This window comes from Rhinolophus sinicus, chromosome 3 (assembly GCF_057876585.1).
Source record: "Rhinolophus sinicus isolate RSI-liver-muscle chromosome 3, RSI-T2T, whole genome shotgun sequence".
Taxonomy (NCBI): domain Eukaryota; kingdom Metazoa; phylum Chordata; class Mammalia; order Chiroptera; family Rhinolophidae; genus Rhinolophus; species Rhinolophus sinicus.
This window is the reverse complement of record NC_142503.1, coordinates 130,199,691-130,219,090: the sequence shown is the minus strand read 5'-3', so window position 1 is coordinate 130,219,090 and position 19,400 is coordinate 130,199,691. Positions and strand designations below refer to the sequence as shown.

The following is a 19,400-nucleotide window of genomic DNA, read 5'->3' as shown; positions in this document are numbered from 1 at the left end:
AGGGACCTGGATTCCTCTGGTGAAGACAGCCCTCCAGGCTCCAAGTGTTCCAAGAATTGGGCCTGACTCTCTGTACTTCCGTCCCTCAGTGCCTGCCACAAGTTCAGTTATAAACTCTATGGCTGTTCTACAGCCAGTGTGCAGTTTTCATCAATGGACACCCGACGCATTGGCAGAGCTCTGCCCTCACGGGATGCCTGCAATTAGAGTCGTACCACAGAAGCAGCAGAGGTCTGTTGTTGGGTATGTGGTGATCAGCAAGTGACAAAACAAGAGGTTCCTTGCACAAGCGGGTCACATGCCAATCTGTGGGTTTCTTCTCGTCTGAAGCTCAGACCCCTCTTGGCTCTGCTGGACCCACCCACAAGGCATGCTCTATATATCCAGTCCCCAGGACTGAGGAGACCAGCTGCCCCTGAATCCCAGGACGACCAGCTGGATCTGTTCTCACAGCAGCCACAGCACAGAGACTGGGTAAGACAATGAGCCCCTGGAACTGACACAGGCGGGCTGGTGATGGGACAACTACTGAGGGAGGGCTGAGCTGAAGTTAATGCCCAGTACTTGACAGACTTGGGGAAGCTGAGGGAAAAGGAAATAGAACCTCAGTGTCTGCAGGGTGAGAGATGAGGTGGTGTGTCACTACTGGGCCTGGATGCAGGAGATTCTTCTCTTTTTACAGGAAACATGGTTCCAACACAGCGGGATTCCCAGCTTTGCCTCCTTCTCCTGCTGGGGCTCTTGGGGATGGTAATCTCCCTCCATGGAGCACCCGGCAATCTGACAGCAACTCAGTGGTTTTATGCTCAGCACATAAATATGACCAACCCTCAATGCAACATTGCAATGCAGCCAATTAACTATCTTTATTTTGGTGTTCATGGGACATGCAAACCCATAAATACTTTCCTCCATACAGCGTATGCTACTGTAGCTAATCTTTGTCTGACCCCAAATGTAACCTGCCCTAGGAGTCACTATACAAATTGTCATAATAGCTCAATTCAAGTGCCTATAACGTACTGCAATCTCACAAATCCCTCACCATATTACATGAATTGCCAATACAGAACGACCGTAACACGGAAGATCTACATCGTTGCCTGTAACTACAGAACTCGAAGAGACAGTACTACATACCAGGTGGTTCCGGTTCACTTGGATTGCCTCATCTAAGCTCTGAGTCAGCACTTTGTGCCAAGCTCGTGTGCCAAGCCCCACAGTTACAGCCAAGGTCACATCCTACCGTGTAACTTGGATGTCAGCATCAGTCCTCGTCACCAGCCCCCAACCCCCTTTAAGCTTTGCTGAGCTGAAGCTCCTGTGCTCCTGCAATAAACTTCTTTGCAGAATTACCTATAAGTCTCGGTGTGTCTGTTTGGGCCCCTTTGCTGTCACGTACACATAGTCTGGTCTGGAGAATTTTTCCTTCCTCTAATATGAGATTAGAGGGAAATAGAGAGACATGAGGATAAGGGGCTCCTGATAAAATGAAGCAACACAGACTTTTCTCTCTGCCTGAGGTCAAAAACTCGAGGCTTTGTCTGATATCTGTGTATTTCCATCCCTAGAGGTAAATGGTACCATTTAAATAAATGAAAAGCAAACGTCTTTGAATCTGTCTAATTAATTAATTATAAATTTTATTATAGATGTGAATTTCTGTTATAAAAAAAGAAAAGAAAAGAAAAATATGCCATATGTGATAAGCCCAAAAACGAAAAAGAAAATTGAGGCCTCAGAGATGTTTTCCTGTAAATGAGTATATCAAACCTGCAGGTATTAGTGGTTACACTAAGTTGGATCTGGGGTTTAGTCAAATGTGAACGGAGATCAGTTGTTCAGGTGTATATGGGCAGGTTCTAATAGTGCCTGGAGAACGTGGAATCTTTCCTGACCATTTCTATGTCCTGGAGAAGGGGGCAGCTGGTCATGGGGTGCTGGAAGGACAGGGAGGAGGCATGAAACTGGGATCTCATCAGGGTGAGGCAGCTCTTGCCCATTCTGACCTCCACAGCTGTCCCCAAGGGGAAATCAGTGGCTCATTGACACTCAGGTCAGGGAAGGGCACGAGCTCCACTATTAGAGAATTGTGGAGTCACAGAAAGAAGGGCTGGGTAATGAGATCCCCCGCCCCACCTCCACCACAAGGCTGCACCCAGGAATCAGTGAGGGACATGAGTGAAAACCCCTTGCTAACTGTTGTCAGGAGCAGCATTCAAGTGATTGTTTGGGTGACAGGAGTGTCTGACTCAGGTTAGAGCAGAGGTGGCAGGTCATCAAATCTGCACTTCTGCCTTTGGCCCTGGGAGTGCTGACCTTTCTTTTCAAGGCCCTCAGAGGTTGTGTTTCCATTCCAAGCACTACTCCACGATGACTTACGTCTTGCTCTTATTAGTGCTGTAGATAGTAGCTGCATTTGAGCGTCTACTCTAGAGAAGCCATAGGTGGTTTTGCACCGCCAGGTATGCTGTTTATTTAAGGTATTGCACAGGGACTCTGGGTTTCAAAAATTGCCATGCTCAACAGAAGCCATTCACTTTAGGTAAAATAAGTCATGGCATAAGTATGGTCATTCTTCATATAGACACAGTACAGCAGAAGGAGGAGATTGGACACAGCAAAGATGGAATCACCATCCTGTGAAGAATATGGTCACTTCAGTCACCAGTTCATATGACTCCTCCCAGTCTAGGACCAGCATCTTGCACATCTCACAAGAGGGGTAATCAATTACCCACGTTCCCAAGCTCCCTCCACCTTGTATTTTCATCCCTTCTCCCAGTCATTTCTTCATTCATCCAGTTACGTGTTTATTGAGGAGGTTTTGTGTTCCAGGAACTATTCTAGGTACTTAATGTTGCAAAGTGAACAAAGACAGGTTTCTGCTCCCACGTGCCACATGCTCCTGAGGCTAAGTACTAAACATATAAGGTTATTTTTTCTAGTGATAAGTGTTGGGAAAAAAATAAGACAGAGAGTAATATGATGGAAACAATTTGGATGTGTCCTGGAAGTGACAGCAGAGAGTGGGGAGGCAAGACTCCTAGAAGGGAACAAAATGTGAACAAGATGAGATGTAACTGGTCACGCCGTGACCAGGAGGAGAATCACCCTGGCAGACAGAAGAGCACGTTCAAAAGTCCTAAGATAGACACAGGTTTGGCATGTTGGAAAAACCAAAGTCTAGTCTAGTAGAACTAGAACATTAATATCCACGAGCATTAATGATGGAGGTGATGAGATTCAGACCCTTCAGGGCTGAGGAGACCTGGGTAAAGAGAGATTTCTAACTGAGAATCAAACGGAGTACTTAAATAGTAGATTGAAGTGACTGGATTAATTTGGCTGCTGTGCTAAAAAAAATATTTCTTCACCTCTTCCCTGGGATATACAGTGGTACCTCACTTTTCTAACGTAATCCGTTCCGGAAGATCGTTCAAGTTCTGAAACGGTCGAAAACAGCCGACAGCTAGGTCTCAGGATCTTACACTCAGCGGAAGCCATGTGACATGTTTCCCAAGGCATGTTTCAAAACCCCAAGTATTTACTTCCGGGTTTACGGCGTTCGTAAACTGAAATGTTGGTCAATGGAGACGTTCGAAAACCGAGGTACTACTGTAGCTTGTGATGGAGTTCAGATCCAGACTATCTCTTTCTGATTTCTCTAAAGGATCCTGACCCTCACTTGATCCTTATAATAAATATACATTCCTGAAAATATGAATTTTCTATCTATACCTATTGCATTCCATTTTGATCAGATTTTATTTGACTAAGAGAAATTGAAACATGGCCATGAAAAGTCCTAACCGATCAATAGTCCCAACATCTTCTAAAGAATGGTGGAAAATAAAGGGGGTAAAAAAAGAGCCAGTCAAATTTCCCTAAAAAAAAAAAGTTCTTCCCTGTCCTTTAGTGACTATTCTCCTGTCTTATCCCCTTGTTCTCTGTAAGTGCTTCTCAACTCTATCATAAATTTCCTTTCATTTCTTGACATAGAACTTTCTCCCTTTTCCTAGCTGGAAGGAAGAGGTGGATTGACTAATACATGTATCTTATTCTGTGTAGGCATGTTCTTTAATCTCAAGTTTACATCATTACTTAAAGCTCGACAGTTAAAAGTATGACTATTTAGAGTTTAAATGAGTAAAATCTTAAATCTTACCTTTTATAACTCTGACCCAGAAAAATATTTCAAATTCCTCCATAAGAAGAGTCTGTCATTATACATATTATCTGGTGCACATGGTCCTAAATTAGACGCTTGGCCAACAAGTTTCTCATCTCTGCTTTGATTTGGTTTCTCATTAATCTCACTGGTGACCCAAATGAAGAAAGGGAGTGTATACTGAGACTCATAGACATCTATAGCTCAGACACAGTCATTTCAGTAAACATCAAGCTCCTATTACAACCTCAGAGCAGAGTGAGACTTTGGGAATGCAGAGATAAAGTAAAGATGGCTTCTCAATTGCTTCAGGGGAAATAACAATGACTGAGAATTTCAGACAGGGGCGGATGGGTGGCTTAGTTGGTTGGAGCACTGGCTCTCAACCACAAGGTTGCCGGTTCGACTCCCTCAAGGGATGGTGGGCTGTACCCCCTGCAACTAACAATGGCAACTGGACCTGGAGCTGAGCTGCGACCTACACAACTAAGATTGAAAGGATAACAACTTGACTTGGAAAAGTCCTGGAAGTACACACTGTTCCCCAATAAAGTCCTGTTCCCCTTTCCCAATAAAATCTTTAAAAATATAAAAAAGAAAAAAGAATCCCAGGCAGGTCACGTTTGAGTTCCCTTAGGTATGGATATTCACAGCAGAAGTGGAACCTGAGCATCTTTCCCTCTCTTATGCTGGGTCACATACATGATGGAAAGACCCTACACAAGTAGTTGGGTCAGTGAGACATGATGAAAGAACATGACATTATTTCAGAAAACACAGTGTATGACTATAGTTATAATTGTGGTATTGGGCCATGACATGATCTCAACTAAAGGAATGGAATTCTCAGGGCAAGGAGCTGTGAGATTTTGTCCAGATTTTCCACTACCTGGCTATGGAATTTGGGAAGATCAACAGGCTGTTTATCTACAAATGACGGGCTTGTATTAAATGACTTTCCAGCCCAGATACTTTGGAATTCTTTGAGTCTGTGAGGGATAATTTTTGTGTGTAGCTGTCTATGTTATTGCAGAGATGTATATGTGGTATTTGGGGTACATATTTGTAAATTGTTTGATGATTTAAATTGGCTTTTTCCTGTAAGATTCATGAATTTGAAAGAAATAGCATGACTAAAACTATAACTGCATGTGAATAGTTTACTATCTCACAGTAAAATTTAAATGTATTTACAGTAGGGAGGCTATTTTTGTCTGACCCTCAGAACTAACTTTGCATTTGGGTCAGATTAAAACCTAGCACAATGGGCGGCCGGATGGCTCAGTTGGTTAGTGCCTGAGCCCTGAACAACAGGATTGCCAGTTCAATTCCCACAGGGGCCAGTGAGCTGCGCATTCCACAACTAGATTGAAGACAAGAAGCTGCAGCTGAGTTTCCCAGAGGAGCACCCGGATGTGGCCTGAGAGGACCAAGACTGAGCAAGAAGGTGATCGCCCCAGCTCCGCGCCCCTCCTCTCCCCACAGCGCCTCGTTCAGGGGTGTACCCGAAGTCTGGGGGATGTTGCTGTGAAGAAAGTGGGAGACCTTCCAGACCCCTCCCCAGGAGCCCGTGACCCGTCCCCGTGGTTGCGGAGCCTCTAGGGGTGACGGGGACTGAAGAATACCACTGTGGGTCTGGTCACTTGCCCGGATTAGGGTCAGCGTGCCGTCAGAGTTTTATTAGAGCGTCCCGTAAGCACATCGAACCCAGAGCCTGGAGAGTATCGTCCCAGGGTGGTGGGAGCACGGCTTTCCGGAATAGGTGCCCATCAGCCCATCAGCAGCGCAATCACACACCGACTCTCTGGGTTTTTCTCCTCCCTCATTCCCGCCCAGAAAGAAGTCAGGAGTTTGTGGGAGAGCCGGGAACCAGTAGAGAAAACTGGGCAGGCAGAAGCCCGGCGCAAGCCCAGCCCAGGATTTCGCGGCAGCTCCTGCCCTCTGCTGGCGGAAAAGAGCATTTACACATGGTGGTGACAGGTTCGCCAAGGGCGGCCAGCTCCTGCTGGGCTTTGCCTTCAAGGACCCTCAGCCACTAGAGAGGCTTTGAGAGAGGAAGTGGACTTGGAATCAGCGAGGGGTGCGGATTCCGGAGAGGTGATATTAGAAGAATGAACTGAAATTCCTCACAGATAAAGAGGGGTTAGATCACAGGGAAAGGAGGGTATCTACACCAACCTCCCATTAGGCCTCTTGGATGAGGCTTGGAAATTTATACATCAGGTAAAGATTCAGCAGCACAAGCAGCTGGTAAGAAATGACCTAGATCCCAAATCAGTCAGTGACCTTGATATCTTAGGAATCTAGTGTAGTGGGAATTGGGCCCTTGATTTGGGGAACCTTACTCAACAAACATTCCTTGAGTACCCATGTGCCAAGCACTATTAGAGGTATGTGAGAGTCATCAGAGATTACAACAGACAAAAAAAAAAAAAAAAAAACACAGACAATAGACATAATAAATATGCAAATTATATAGACCATAAGGTGATAAGCTCTATGGGGAAAATACAGCAGGAAGGAGGATGGGGAGAAGCTACAGGTAGAATTTTTAAATAGGGTAAAGTAAGCCTCCTTGGTAAGGTCATATTTAAGCAAAGACTTAAAAGTGGTATGGTAGTTAGCTTTGCATATATCTAGGGAGAAATGTCTTAAAGCAAGGCTGCTTCTGTGTCTTTCAGGAACAGCAAAGAGGCCAGATACCAGAGAAGAGTGAGTGAAAGGGAGAGTAAATAGCAGGGGATTTGTTCCAAAAGGTAAGGGTGTAGGAGGACAAATCACTTAAGAGTATAAGGATTTTTGTAAGAATTTTAGCTTTTACTCAGAGTAAAATGAAGAAACACTAGAACGTTCTGAGCAGAGTTATCTGATCTGGGATACGTTTTAACAGGATGACTTGGGCTGCTGTGTGTGAGGGCAAGGGTAGAAGCAGAGTGCCAAGACTTGTATATAGTAATTCTTGTGGGAAGAAATGCTCTCTCAGACTCGGTGATAGCAATGGAGGCAGTGAGAGATGGCTGGATGCTAGATGTGTTTTGAAAGTGAGAACAACTGACATTACTGAAATTGAAAGTGGGACGGAAGAAAAAGGAAGGAATCTGGGATAACACCGACGTTGTTGGCCTCAGAACAGAAAGGATAATGTTCCCTTAAGCTGTGGTGGGGAATGCTAATGGAGGAGCAGTTTTAAGGGAGAAGGGAAGAAGCTTTTCATCCTTGTTCTGTCACAAGAAGCCTCATTCCCAGGTCAGCCTCCTCCTGGAGGAGGGAGTGATCAGCTGTGCCAATTGCTGCTGAGCACGGAGAATCAAACCTGTTGGGGTGGGGGAATCTTACTTCAAATGTAAGGAGCGCCCATAATCCCTACTCATGGAGCTGATGAGTCTGGGGAGTCAGTTGGGAGATTTACAAAGTCCTTGGCCTAGAAAATAACAGTCTTGTCCAGGAGTGAGTAGGATTCATATCTGAGTCATGTTTTCTGTCTTGGAAGAGAAAATGAAGAGACAAAGAAAGAGGCATCTTGTGTGTCACTTCCCCTGATTTACCTTCCTTCCTCAAACCCCAAACCCTCCGTAAGTCACATTCTCTCCCTTTCTCCATCTCTCCTCACTCCTCAAAGTGCTCACCTGAGGAGCTCACTTTGTCATCTCCTCCTTCCACTTACACATCCAATTCCAGCTCCTCCCTTCTTCCTTCCTTCCATCCCACTACCTTGACATCCCATACATTCTCCTGGAGAGCTCTACAAGTTACACAAAGACCCACCTCGTTTTTCAAGTTGCTGCATAGTACTAATGGAATCCTTGTATCAACGAGCCATGTATTTAATTCCCAGTTCTATCACTAATTCTCTGTGTCAGCTAGACAAATCACCCCACCACTCTGGTCCTCAGCTGTTAAAAGAGAGACTTGGAACAAAAGACCTCACATACTCCTTCTAGCTCAGACTGTCTGTAGTTATCTGAATCTCTAATTAAGTAGTAGGGGTGTGTGTGTGTGTGTGTGTGTGTGTGTGTGTGTAAAGGAATATCTACAGAAAATGCAATGCACATTTCTGAATTTTTCTACTATATAAATCTGATTTTCTTAAAAGATTACACCTAAATCCTGATGACCTGAAATAAAGTTATTATATTATATATTCATATATATATATATATATATATATATATATATATATATATATATATACATACATATATATGATAGTTAATTTTATGTGTCAATTCGATTGGGCCACGAGGTGCCCAGATATTTGGTCAAACATTATGCTGGGTGTTTCTGTGCAGATGTTTTTGGATGAGATTAATATTTCAATCAGTTGACTGAGTAAAGCAGGTTCCTCTCCCAAAGTGGGTGGGCCTCATCTAATCAGTTGAAAGCCTAAATAGCACAAAAACGCTGACCCATTCCCAAATAAGAGAGAATTCTCCCGCCTGATGGCCTTTAAACTAGGACATCAGCTTTTTCCTGGATTTTGACTCAAGCTGAAATGTCAGCTCTCAATGGGTCAAAAGACTACTAGCCTTCAGACTGGAACCACACCAGCAGCTCTCCTGAGTCTCCAGCTTACCAACCCTGGAGATCTCAGAACTTCCCAGCCTCCATAATTGCATGTACCAATTCCTTATAATAAATATATATGTATTTCTGTTTCCCTGGAGAAATCTGACTAGTACAGTATGTATATTTTTATTGTTGTTGTTACTTTAAGGGTATCAAGAAAAACATTTAACTATTATATTGCAGGCAACATGCAAATCCCTATTCCTCAAAGCTGTTGTTCAATTAAAAGAAAAGATCAGCATAGGAGATTACAGAGTGATCGTATGCCTCTGAGACTATCTAGGTGTGAAGAATGGCTAATTGGCTAATGGGATGGGGAATATCAATCAGTCAGCAAACATTAACAGACTAGTTCCCATCCTTCACTATCTCCAATAAGGCTCACCAACCTCTGGTCTAATCAGAAAACAAGAGGCCTAAAACTCATTAAACCTAAGAGCAAGTTTTGGTGGGTAAAATACAGCCTAAAATATCATAGCATCTTTCACAATATTTATGCCTATGGAGTGTTGAAAATAAATGCAAGGAGTGTTAGAAACGAACAAGAAGCCACCACCTCTTTGGTGCACCTATAATACAAGGCACTTGGGATTGAGCCTCACAATAATGCTGTCCAGTTGGTAACATTCTCTACATTTTCTAGATTTTTTTACCTGTGCTTAGGATCCAGAGTGATCCATCACCAGACTTATGATGTCTGTGTATTGTAAGGAATTTTACCATTTCTGTGGTAGAAAAGAAAAGGCAAGCTCCTTGTCTGAGCTCACGTGGTTGGTAGCTAACAGAACTGTGAGTCAAACTCTGATCTGTCTTTCTTAAGTGCATGCACTTTAACAGACAACCAAGCTTGTCCTTCTTAAGGAAAGGATGTGAGGCAAGTAGGAGACTGAGATGGAGTAAGGGAGGATGCTCCGTGCAGGAAAATATCTTCGCTCTGGAGGAAGAACATACTTGACAATGTAAGAGGCCAAGGATCCCTCTGAAAAGTATCAAAGGGAAAACCCCAACTACTAAAAATATCAGTAGTAATCACTATTGTTGGGAAACAAGTGGAATAGCTCAAATGGAGAAACCAGACAATTAGGGCACAGACCCAGCTAAGCCTGACTGTTTATCTCAAGGTTTCCCAGACATCAGTCATCCTTCACCATAACTCCGTTCCACCTGTATTACTAACATTTCCTTTTTATCAACTTACTTTTTCACACAGTTTTGTTCTAAGCAATTGTATATATGAAACCACAGATATGTTATATTGATTATTTAGTCACAATAAAATAAACCCATAACAACACTTTCGATATTTATCTGTGTATTCCCTAACATCAGTCATCTCACTTTCCACCGGTTGTACATATTTCATACTTTTGTAAATAATTTTATCTCAAGCTTTAACTTGAAAAATTCTACCTGGAAAAATACTTTCACAGAAAAATAAAAGACCCAAAAACAGTAGGAAAAATGAAGTCCAAGACCAAATATTTGGTCATATTTATCCAATTCTGTTCAAAAGAGAAGCTAAACCAAGCAGGCTCTCTCATCGTGAAACTGTTCCTAATTGCTTGCTAGGAGAGTTCCTTGTATTTTTCACAGAGTTAATGAAAGAAGTAATTCTTGTGACCACTTGTTCCTGTTTGTTCTGATTCCATGAGTAAAGTAGTATGTTAAAAATCTCATTCTTTCTGTCTCAGTTTCAGCAAGAGTCCCTGAGAAATAGTGGCTAATGACTGACCAATCTCAAATCCCCCAAAGCCCAACTTGGTGAAAAGAAAGGAGATGAAATCCTGTTTGGCGACTTTAACTCACTGTCCATCTCCAGTCTATCAAAGAGCTTGCAAAGATCTAGGAAGAAGTAAAATTTTCCTCAATACACATGGTAGTTATATTGTCAGCAAATTTTTTTGTTTCAAAATTATGAAAAATACAAAGGAATTGGTTAAAGGCTCAGATAATTATAAACTATTTTCTCACCCTCATCCAAGAGGAAAGTCATAAGTTGTAGGACATGCATCAATTCTTCATTTTGCAGGACTTTTCTACACATTATTGCTATACACTGAGCACATCTGGTACCTACCCATTAAATGCCAGTAATTGCCCCCTCCTCAATCAATATAGTTACCAAACATACCTCTAGAAATTTTGAAACCACAAAGTCACTGAAAACTACTGGTCTAGAAGTATGATGCAAATTTGTGTAAAATTACTTTTCCTGTGCCGTTAATGTGGTTAAATAAGAAAAACTCAGAATGCATTTTAGCACATGCTCACATCCTAGCCGTGTGTAATTGAGTTCATAAGTCTTTATTTATTTTTAAGGGACTCTTACAATATTCAACTCACCATTCATTCCACATACACTTCCAAGTTTTATGATGTGCCTGCCCCTCCTCTAGGCACTGAAGGTGCAAATGTGAATAAGGAATTTGTGTCTTCCAGAGTTCCAGTCACAAGACTAGAAATTCACAAGCAGGGGCCGGCCCGGTGGCTCAGGCGGTTGGAGCTCTGTGCTCCTAACTCCGTAAGGCTGCTCCGTAAGGCTGCCGGTTCGATTCCCACATGGGCCAGTGGGCTCTCAACCACAAGGTTGCCAGTTCAACTCCTCGACTCTCGCAAAGGATGGTGGGCTCTGCCCCCTGCAACTAAGATTGAACACGGCACCTTGAGCTGAGCTGCTGCTGAGCTCCCGGATGGCTCAGTTGGTTGGAGCCCATCCTTTCAACCACAAGGTTGCTGGTTCGACTCCCACAAGGGATGGTGGGCTGCGCACCCTGCAACTAGAAAAAACGGCAACTAGACCTGGAGCTGACTGAACTGTACCCTCCACAACTAAGACTGAAAGGACAACAACTTGAAGCTGAACGGCACTCTCCACAACTAAGATTGAAAGGATAACGACTTGGAAAAAAGGCCTGGAAGTACACACTGTTCCCCTTCCCCAATAAAATATTTAAAAAAAAAAAAAAAATTCACAAGCAATTCTGATACACAATAAGTCAGGATCATAGAATTTTTTGAGACCAAAATGACTAACACAAACACTAAAGCCCTGTAACACATTTAAGTGAGTTCCTTTCCATTCCCTCTTGAATGATGAAAAACTGGCAAGAGAAATCGCCAGGAAGTCTCTACAAGGCCTCGCCTCCTCAGTGAGGCCCAGCCACTGACCCACTCCACCTTCCACGTCTGTGCCAATATGTTCAGAGTATCCCTCAGGAAGTGATTACCTCAAATGCATCACTGCAGTCTTTCCTGTACTTTCCCATTTCATTCCAGAAACTTGATCAAAGGGATCAAGATCAGCTTTTTTCCAATGGCCTTCAGAGGAGATGTGTAGGAGGCCCCATATAAGAAGAAAGCAGGCCTAAGGCCATCCTGCTGAGCCCAAGAGACCAGGGAGAGACCAGTACACCAATTGTCATTTGAGCTCAGGTTCCTTAGCTCCCTCCATTCACGCAACTAAATTAACCTGCACCATGTTATTACTACAGTCCTGTAAGTGGTATTGACAAGCAGTGTGTGTTCCCATAGATAGCCACTGCATTAGGAAAGCCATGTGAAGGAATGTATTGACGGTTAACATCGCCTTATCTGGACGGGTGGCTCAGTTGGTTAGAGCGTGAGCTCTGGGCATCGGGCCTGCTGGTTCGATTCCCACATGGGCCAGCGAGCTGCGCCCTCCGCAACTAGAATGAAGTCAATGAGCTGCCACTCAGCTCCCAGGTGGCCACATGGCTCAGTTGGTTGGGGAGAGTGTTCTCAACCACAAGGTTTATGGTTTGACTCCCGCAAGATCGAAAGCACAACAACTTGACTTGGATGGAACTGGTGAGTCCTGGGAAAAACACACTATTGTTCCCCAATAAAAAGTCCTGGAAATACACACTGTTCCCCAATAAAGTCCTGTAAAAAAAATTTTTTTTTTAAAGCATCACCTTATCAGCAGGTTACAGGCAGACATTTCAAGATTGTCCTGGGGCTGAAGACATTGTAAGTGTTGGACATCAAGATGGCTTTGAGCAACCCTGTGACCAACATCCTCAACAGTTGTTTTTACCACAATGCAGACCTTCTCCTGGGACTATATCTTACAATGTCCCTTGATTACAAATAACAGCATCATGAAATTAGCCCATAATTCAGTGATTGCTGGGACACTGATGTGGTGATTAAACTAATGAAATAAGAGAACAAACTCCAATTTAGCAAATTTTTTTATACTAAATACAAAATCGTGCTGAGAATTCAGTAACATGGATTTGTACTGATTCCTGTTTCAAATAAACAGGTCCTCAACCCAAAATCTTTCCTGTCAGTTGGATGATTTGGATTTAATTTAGAGGGCAGTTCAAAATTTGCAGAGGGAACCTATAGTAAAAACTATCAAAAAATGTGTTTGGGGATGTGCTCTGAACACAATTTAAAGGAGGAGAATGGTCAAGGATTGGGCAGAGTATTGTCTAGACCTCTCTCAGGACACTTAACAAGTCTGATAGGTCAGAACATAAATGTCTGCAGGAGCCAGGCAGGTATCATCACTGAGTAAACAGACAGACAGGCTGGGAGTCAGAAGAAAGGAGGGCGTCAGTGAAGACACCCTAAGCTAATGCCCCCTTAAGTAGAAGCAGCTGCTGCTCAGCTCTAGCTGATAGTTACATTGAAATAATGGTGGCTTAATGTGGCCACTTTTTTGACTATTTAAAGCAAGCCCAGAATCCAAATTTTCTATGTGAAAATCCCTACTGGGAAAGGTTACCACAAACTCCACAAATTATTTTTAAAACAAACAAATTTGAAAACCCACGGAATCAGCCAATCAGAGCAGGTCTTGGGTCAGATATACACCCTATGACTGCAGTATGTGGTTTTTGCCTCATAAACACTTAAGTACAGCTCTCTCTATTGAGACTATAGGCATCACAGAGGGGCTACACTATATTTAATTCATTTTTACATCCTCATACCTATAAAAACACTTCAACACGATAAATATGAAAAAACTTGCTTAATAACCAAAGGAATTAAGAAAGTCCGCAAAACAAGATGACAAAGCAAAGTGATCACTTAAAATGGCCAAAAGTAAACATACTAGTTGTCGTGCAGGGGGGCCTGCGGGGTCTCTGCTCCCGCTCCCCACATAAGAATGCAGAACATGGTGAGGCCAAAAAGGAACACCCACGAAGCCATAGGTAGGGGAGTCATACCACTATATTCTCGCTGGCGGCATCCACCTCTCTGCAATCCACTCTTGCTAGCCCAGCCGCCATCTTCTTGCTAGCCCCCATTTTTCTCTCTCTTTCTGCTAGTGTAGCCACAGCAGTTATATTAGTGGCCAATGGCTCACTGGTTACAGCTGATGGCCAACTAGCCACAGCTGATGGCCATGCAATCACAGTTGATGGCCATTTACTACCTGAGCCAGGCACCTGTCTATGTGAGGCCGAGAGCCTGGAAACTGCTTTCTGGGGCTCAGTCCCCACACTAGTTTACTCAGTATGTTCTAAAAACATGTGTTTCACAGGCAGTGATAATGACTAGGGATCCTTGCAGATGTAACAGATAAGAACTACCAGACTGGAGACCCCATTCCATCTCACATTCTAGAATACATATTTTATTATGGAAATAAAATTATTACCTAGAAAACAAACCTGATAATATAAATAGGCTATCCTGGATGATTATTCCTATTTTAGAAATGAAGAAACAGAGGCAAGAAGAAGAAAAGGGGGTGGCCGGTTGACTCAGTTGGTTAGAGTGCAGTGCTCATAACACCAAGGTCACCGGTTTGATCCCCACATGGGCCAGTGAGCCGTGCCCTCCACAACTAGGTTGAAAAACAACGACTTGACATGGAGCTGATTGGTCCTGTAGAAACACACTATTCCCCAATATTCCCCAATAAAAATTAAAAATAAAAATAAAAAGAATTTTAAAAAGAAAAAGGATTTACCCTAAACATACTGTGCACCCCAGCTCCCTCTAAGAGGCAGCCTGGAATAAATGGGAACACCAGCTTTTGAGGGAGACATTCCTGGTTCTGCTACTACTATCTGTTAACTACATGGACCTGTGTTTGCTCGTCTTTGAAATGAAGATAATATAATAGTATCTGACTTGTGGGTTGTTGTGAGGGTTAAATGAGTCAATTTAAGCAAAGTGCTTACCCTATAGAAGTTGCTTGAAAATGTGAGCTTGCAATTTGCTCTAAAATTTTCTATACTTTTTAAACTAAATTAGTTGTCCTTACTTGTATCTAAATTTATCTAACATATAAACATGTATTACTTTCATTCCCTCCAGTATTAAAAGACCAAAACTTTTTTTTTTTCATAATGAAATTGAATTTATTTTTGTTTTTTTTAAGAAGCAATAAAAATAGCAGAACTTTGCACCAACTTCGTGCTTTGGTCATTTGCACAGTTGAAGACAGGCTATGATATTCTGGATATCTCAGAGCACGTGAATACATATCAATGACTTGGAAATTTCAGCTGGAATCCTTGGATCAAGGCACATTTCAGTAGATTTTCACTCCCTGCCCGCTTCTTCCCCTTGCTCATCTGGATGTGCCATCTGTCTTAACGCGTGTCTAGTCCTCATCTTTGATTTGCTTGAGATGTATGGTTTACAGGGGACACGTGGCACTTCCTCCACAACAGGGTTCTGTCTAGCCTGGGACTGGGGCCTGTTTGATCGTCCCGGCCCTTTTCCAGCTCCGCCGTTCCCACCGCAACGGAAGGCGGTCCCTTGGTCCTTGCTGGTGGCTCCGAGGTCGCTCACAGCGCTTGCAGGGCGCAGGCTCGCGGGTGTGGGGCGAAGGCCGCAGGATCTCGCGAGGCCCGACGGGCGCGACAGTTCTCGCGTCGAGGGGCGCGGGCTGTGATGGGGAGCTTCCAAAAGACCAGAATTTTGAAACAATAATGTTTACTTCTTTGTGCAGAGATGTTACTGGGCTCTCACTACAAGGAAAACATTCCACTGGTTTTGTTGTTATATTCTGAAAAATATTCTCCCAGGCTACCTTGGGGCCAGTGACACACATGTGCATCTGGAAGATTTGGTGTTGCCAACCCACAGCTCCCCCCACCCGACATTTACAGGAGCTGCAGTATGCCAGGTCCTAAGAACACTGATCATGCATGGGAGTGAGCTTGTCATCAACTAAATGCACGGGGTTTATTGTTGCTGTTTTTGTCCAGGATATACATTCCAGCTTGTTTATAGTAAAAGATTGGAACAAACGATATGCCCCTGAATGAGGGACTGGGTAAAGAAATGATGAAACAGCCATAGAATAGTACTATGCAGCCACAGAGAACACTTGCCCTTTGAGCAGAAAAGCTGAAGAGCTCTGCTGATACTCTCTCACTCGTCCCCTCACCCTCCTTCATCCTCTACTTTTGGAAGCTCAGGGCACACAATGGGTGCTCATTACAAGTGTCTGTTGCTGCTCTTCTCTCTTTGGAAAAACCTGTGACTATCCCAAGGCAACTGGGAGATTGAGACAGAGTTTGGGGACCAGTTCACTGCTGAAAGGTAAAAATCTTCTGCTTTGGAAGCTTATATGTTTTGAGGTATATAATATAAATCCTATGTGTCTATTTCTCGTTTGTTCTCGGGGCTCAAAAAGGCTTTTAAAAGATAAAGCTGGTCTCAGCCTTGCTAAGTAGAACCCAGAGGGAAAGATCTGGTGCCCTCTCAGCTCAAGGAAGCAAGCAGCAGAGCGCCCCCTGCTGTCTAATGCGGCGGCGGCGCCTCTGCGGAGAAGAGGGAGGAGCCGCTAAGTCGCTGCCTGCCAGGACCAGGATCAGGATCAACGCCTTCCGGAGTTTTATTAGAGCAGCTGTGAACAAATTGGCTGCATAACTCAGGGAGCGTCACCATAGGGTGGGATCAAGGCTTCCCGAAGTAGATGCTCCCCCGACTGCCATCCTACGCCTGCGCACTTAACGAAGATTTCCCCAGGAAAAAGGAAAAGCCGGAAAAAAGGCAAGTCAGCCTAGGATGTTGCAGGAGGCCCTGCGGTCATCTGGCAGAATGGGCACTTACGCGTGGAGGAGACAGAGTGGCTCTTCTCCCGTCTTTCACCCTTTCTAGACCTAGTACGGAGATCCCATCTTATCCCAAAGGACCTTTGATCCTCACCTAATAGCCATAACTTACTTTTTTTTCTTTTTTTTTTAAATTTTATTTTATTAAATTTATTGGGGTGACAATTGTTAGTAAAATTACATAGATTTCAGGTGTACAATTCTGTATTACATCATCTATAAATCCCATTGTGTGTTCACCACCCAGAGTCAGTTCTCCTTCCATCACCATATATTTGATCCCCCTTACCCTCATCTCCCACCCCCCCACCCCCATAACTTACATTTGTAAAGTGCTTTAGGGATTACAAAACTTTTTTTTTTATCTGATTCCCTTTTTTTTTTCATCTTACCCACTCTTGTCTTCCTGCTCTTCTCCCCAAGACCACAGAAGGGCTCACCACAGCTATCTCTACCTTTCCACTGAGCATCCTCACATTCAGTCTTGATCCCGAGGGTGAGGCCCCCTTTACTAGGTCCTGGGCTGAGGATTTTCCCAGAGTTAGAAATAGGGATTCTGCTGGTGGTGAGGTATTGAGTGTCCCTCCTCCCAGCGTGCCTTGTTCTACTGCCCCGCTGTAGGGAGGACTGCGTGTGGTGGGGCTGAGTAATGGGTGCTGCCCCATTATCTTTCAGGGATGAAAGCTGAGACTTTCAGTCTTGACACTCAAATAGGACTTCAAGCAATGTGTGTGGAGCCTGCACAGCAGGAGCCCAGTGGTCCTTGGGGAAATCAGACTCCTGCATGGCCTGGAGGGTGAAGAGAAGCAAATGGAAGGCAGCCCCAGCTCCTAGCATCCCTAAATAATTACCTCTATTCTTTGTGCTCTTGCTATGGGTCATATAGGGAAAGTGTCCTATTGTTCCCCTCTATCTGAAGAGCAGTGACTACGGAGGAACAGAGTCTAAGTAGAAAGCATAAATCCTACACCAGCCTCCACCCTGACTGCTCTCCCTAAGTAGCCCTCAGGCTCTCTAAATTGAAACCAGGAAATGAAAGAACCTGGGGGAAATACTATTCATAGTTTTCCCAGTGAGGAAAGGGTTGCTGAAATTTGGCTAGAAGAAAGGGAAGAGGGCCTGAGGGGCCCTTGGGTAGGGGATGGGGCAGAAGAGCAGGAACTGAGATCTGAGGAAAAGAATTGGTGCTGCCTATATGGGCACCCCCATTTCTCATGCCCTCCCAACTTCCGTGAAGAATAACCCTGACCCCCAGTACTCTTCTACCACCAGAGCCAGAGCTTTGGTTTCAAGATTTTTTGCCACAGTCCACTCTCTGGAACAGCTCTCCAAATGCCTCATTAGCCTCATGCAGCCTGGGTCACCCCTGGGGCAGGCCACAGTCTTTGTTTTTCTGTTGGTTGGTTCTTTCAGCCTGACCACTCAGCCCTGCCTATAAAGTCCTCCTTCCTCCTGGGTTCAGGGCTTCCCCCTGTGAGTCTGACCCCATTTTTATCTGCCATGAGCCCATTATCCCTCATCTGGAAAACTGAAGTCAAAAAATACATATTTACATATGATGCATGGTCCATAGCACATGCTAAGTAAATCTTACGGAATGAAATGGGGCCTCTCTGGTGAAAGGAAAGTCCCTAAACCAGGCATCTCACCCATCTAGCCCTTCAAAACATGGCAGGGTGATGGCAGGCCTTCTCCTAATTGTAGAGCTCTCTGGAGTCTCCCAGATCCCTTCTCTAGTGTCTACACAGTTCACCACTCGAGCATGCTTTCTCACATGCAATGCTTACCTGAATGCCTTTGGGACTAATGGGGTCACTGCAACTGGGACCCCATTCAGCTTGTTCTGTTTTGGGAAGAGATGGAATATAAAAACCAACTATATGTTGACTCTTCTTAGTGTTGCAAAACTTTTCCTTCCCCAAGGCCTTTCTTTTAACTTTTCCTTTAGATTGTAATTCCTAAGCTGTCAGTCATGTCTGCTGACCTTCTCTGGCTCTTCTAAGAGGTCCTCCCACCTCCCTCCTGGCAATGCTGATGAGCAGGAACAAGTCCATGCCTCTCTGGAGATAATTAGGTTATGTCACCATCATTTTCTCCTATATTATGACCTAACTCTCCCCTCTGCCAAGGCACCAGGGGCCCCTTGCCAGATGAAGATGCCACAGAAAATGGGAGGGATCACACAGGAACTGCCTGTCCTGTACCTGACTCCATTTTAACATGTATTTCTTTACTAGTGAGGTTCAATAGTTTCCCTAAAGTTCATGTCTCTAATAAAATTCTACTATTGTGAATTGTCTCTTTATATCCCAGTAATCATTTTCTGACAGCTTGCCAAGGGTTGCATCCAAATTTCTTTCTCCCCCTAAGCCAGTGGTTGAAGGGAGGATGTTTTCCCTAAGTTCTGTAGATCCAGAAGGTAGTTTACAATCTAAGTTGGCTACGAGGCCTAAGGCAGTTAAGATGCTCCATATTACAGATGCTATTTTCTTGATAGGAGCTACAGATAAGAAATATCTCAACAGTTTTCAGCAGATACCTAAAATTTCTGGAAAAGTACAAGTCTGTAGAAATGATCCTTTGCTCCTATCTCTTGAAATTTGCCAAGT

The 19,400-nt window shown here is 43.9% G+C and overlaps 1 protein-coding gene across 1 annotated transcript; it reads left to right on the top strand.

Annotated features, from left to right (window-relative positions):
• Positions 1-350: 350 nt before the first annotated feature.
• On the top strand, positions 351-1,355 carry LOC109435580 (non-secretory ribonuclease-like). Its single transcript, XM_074326705.2, has 2 exons — positions 351-474; positions 683-1,355. Exon 2 carries the CDS (start codon positions 688-690, stop codon positions 1,174-1,176), a length of 489 nt encoding a protein of 162 aa, XP_074182806.2. The 5' UTR covers positions 351-474; positions 683-687; the 3' UTR covers positions 1,177-1,355.
• The last annotated feature ends 18,045 nt before the right edge of the window (positions 1,356-19,400 follow it).

Coding starts and splice junctions, on each gene's coding strand:
- LOC109435580 (XM_074326705.2), top strand. CDS start 688: ATGGTTCCAACACAGCGGGATTCCCAGCTTTGCCTCCTTCTCCTGCTG.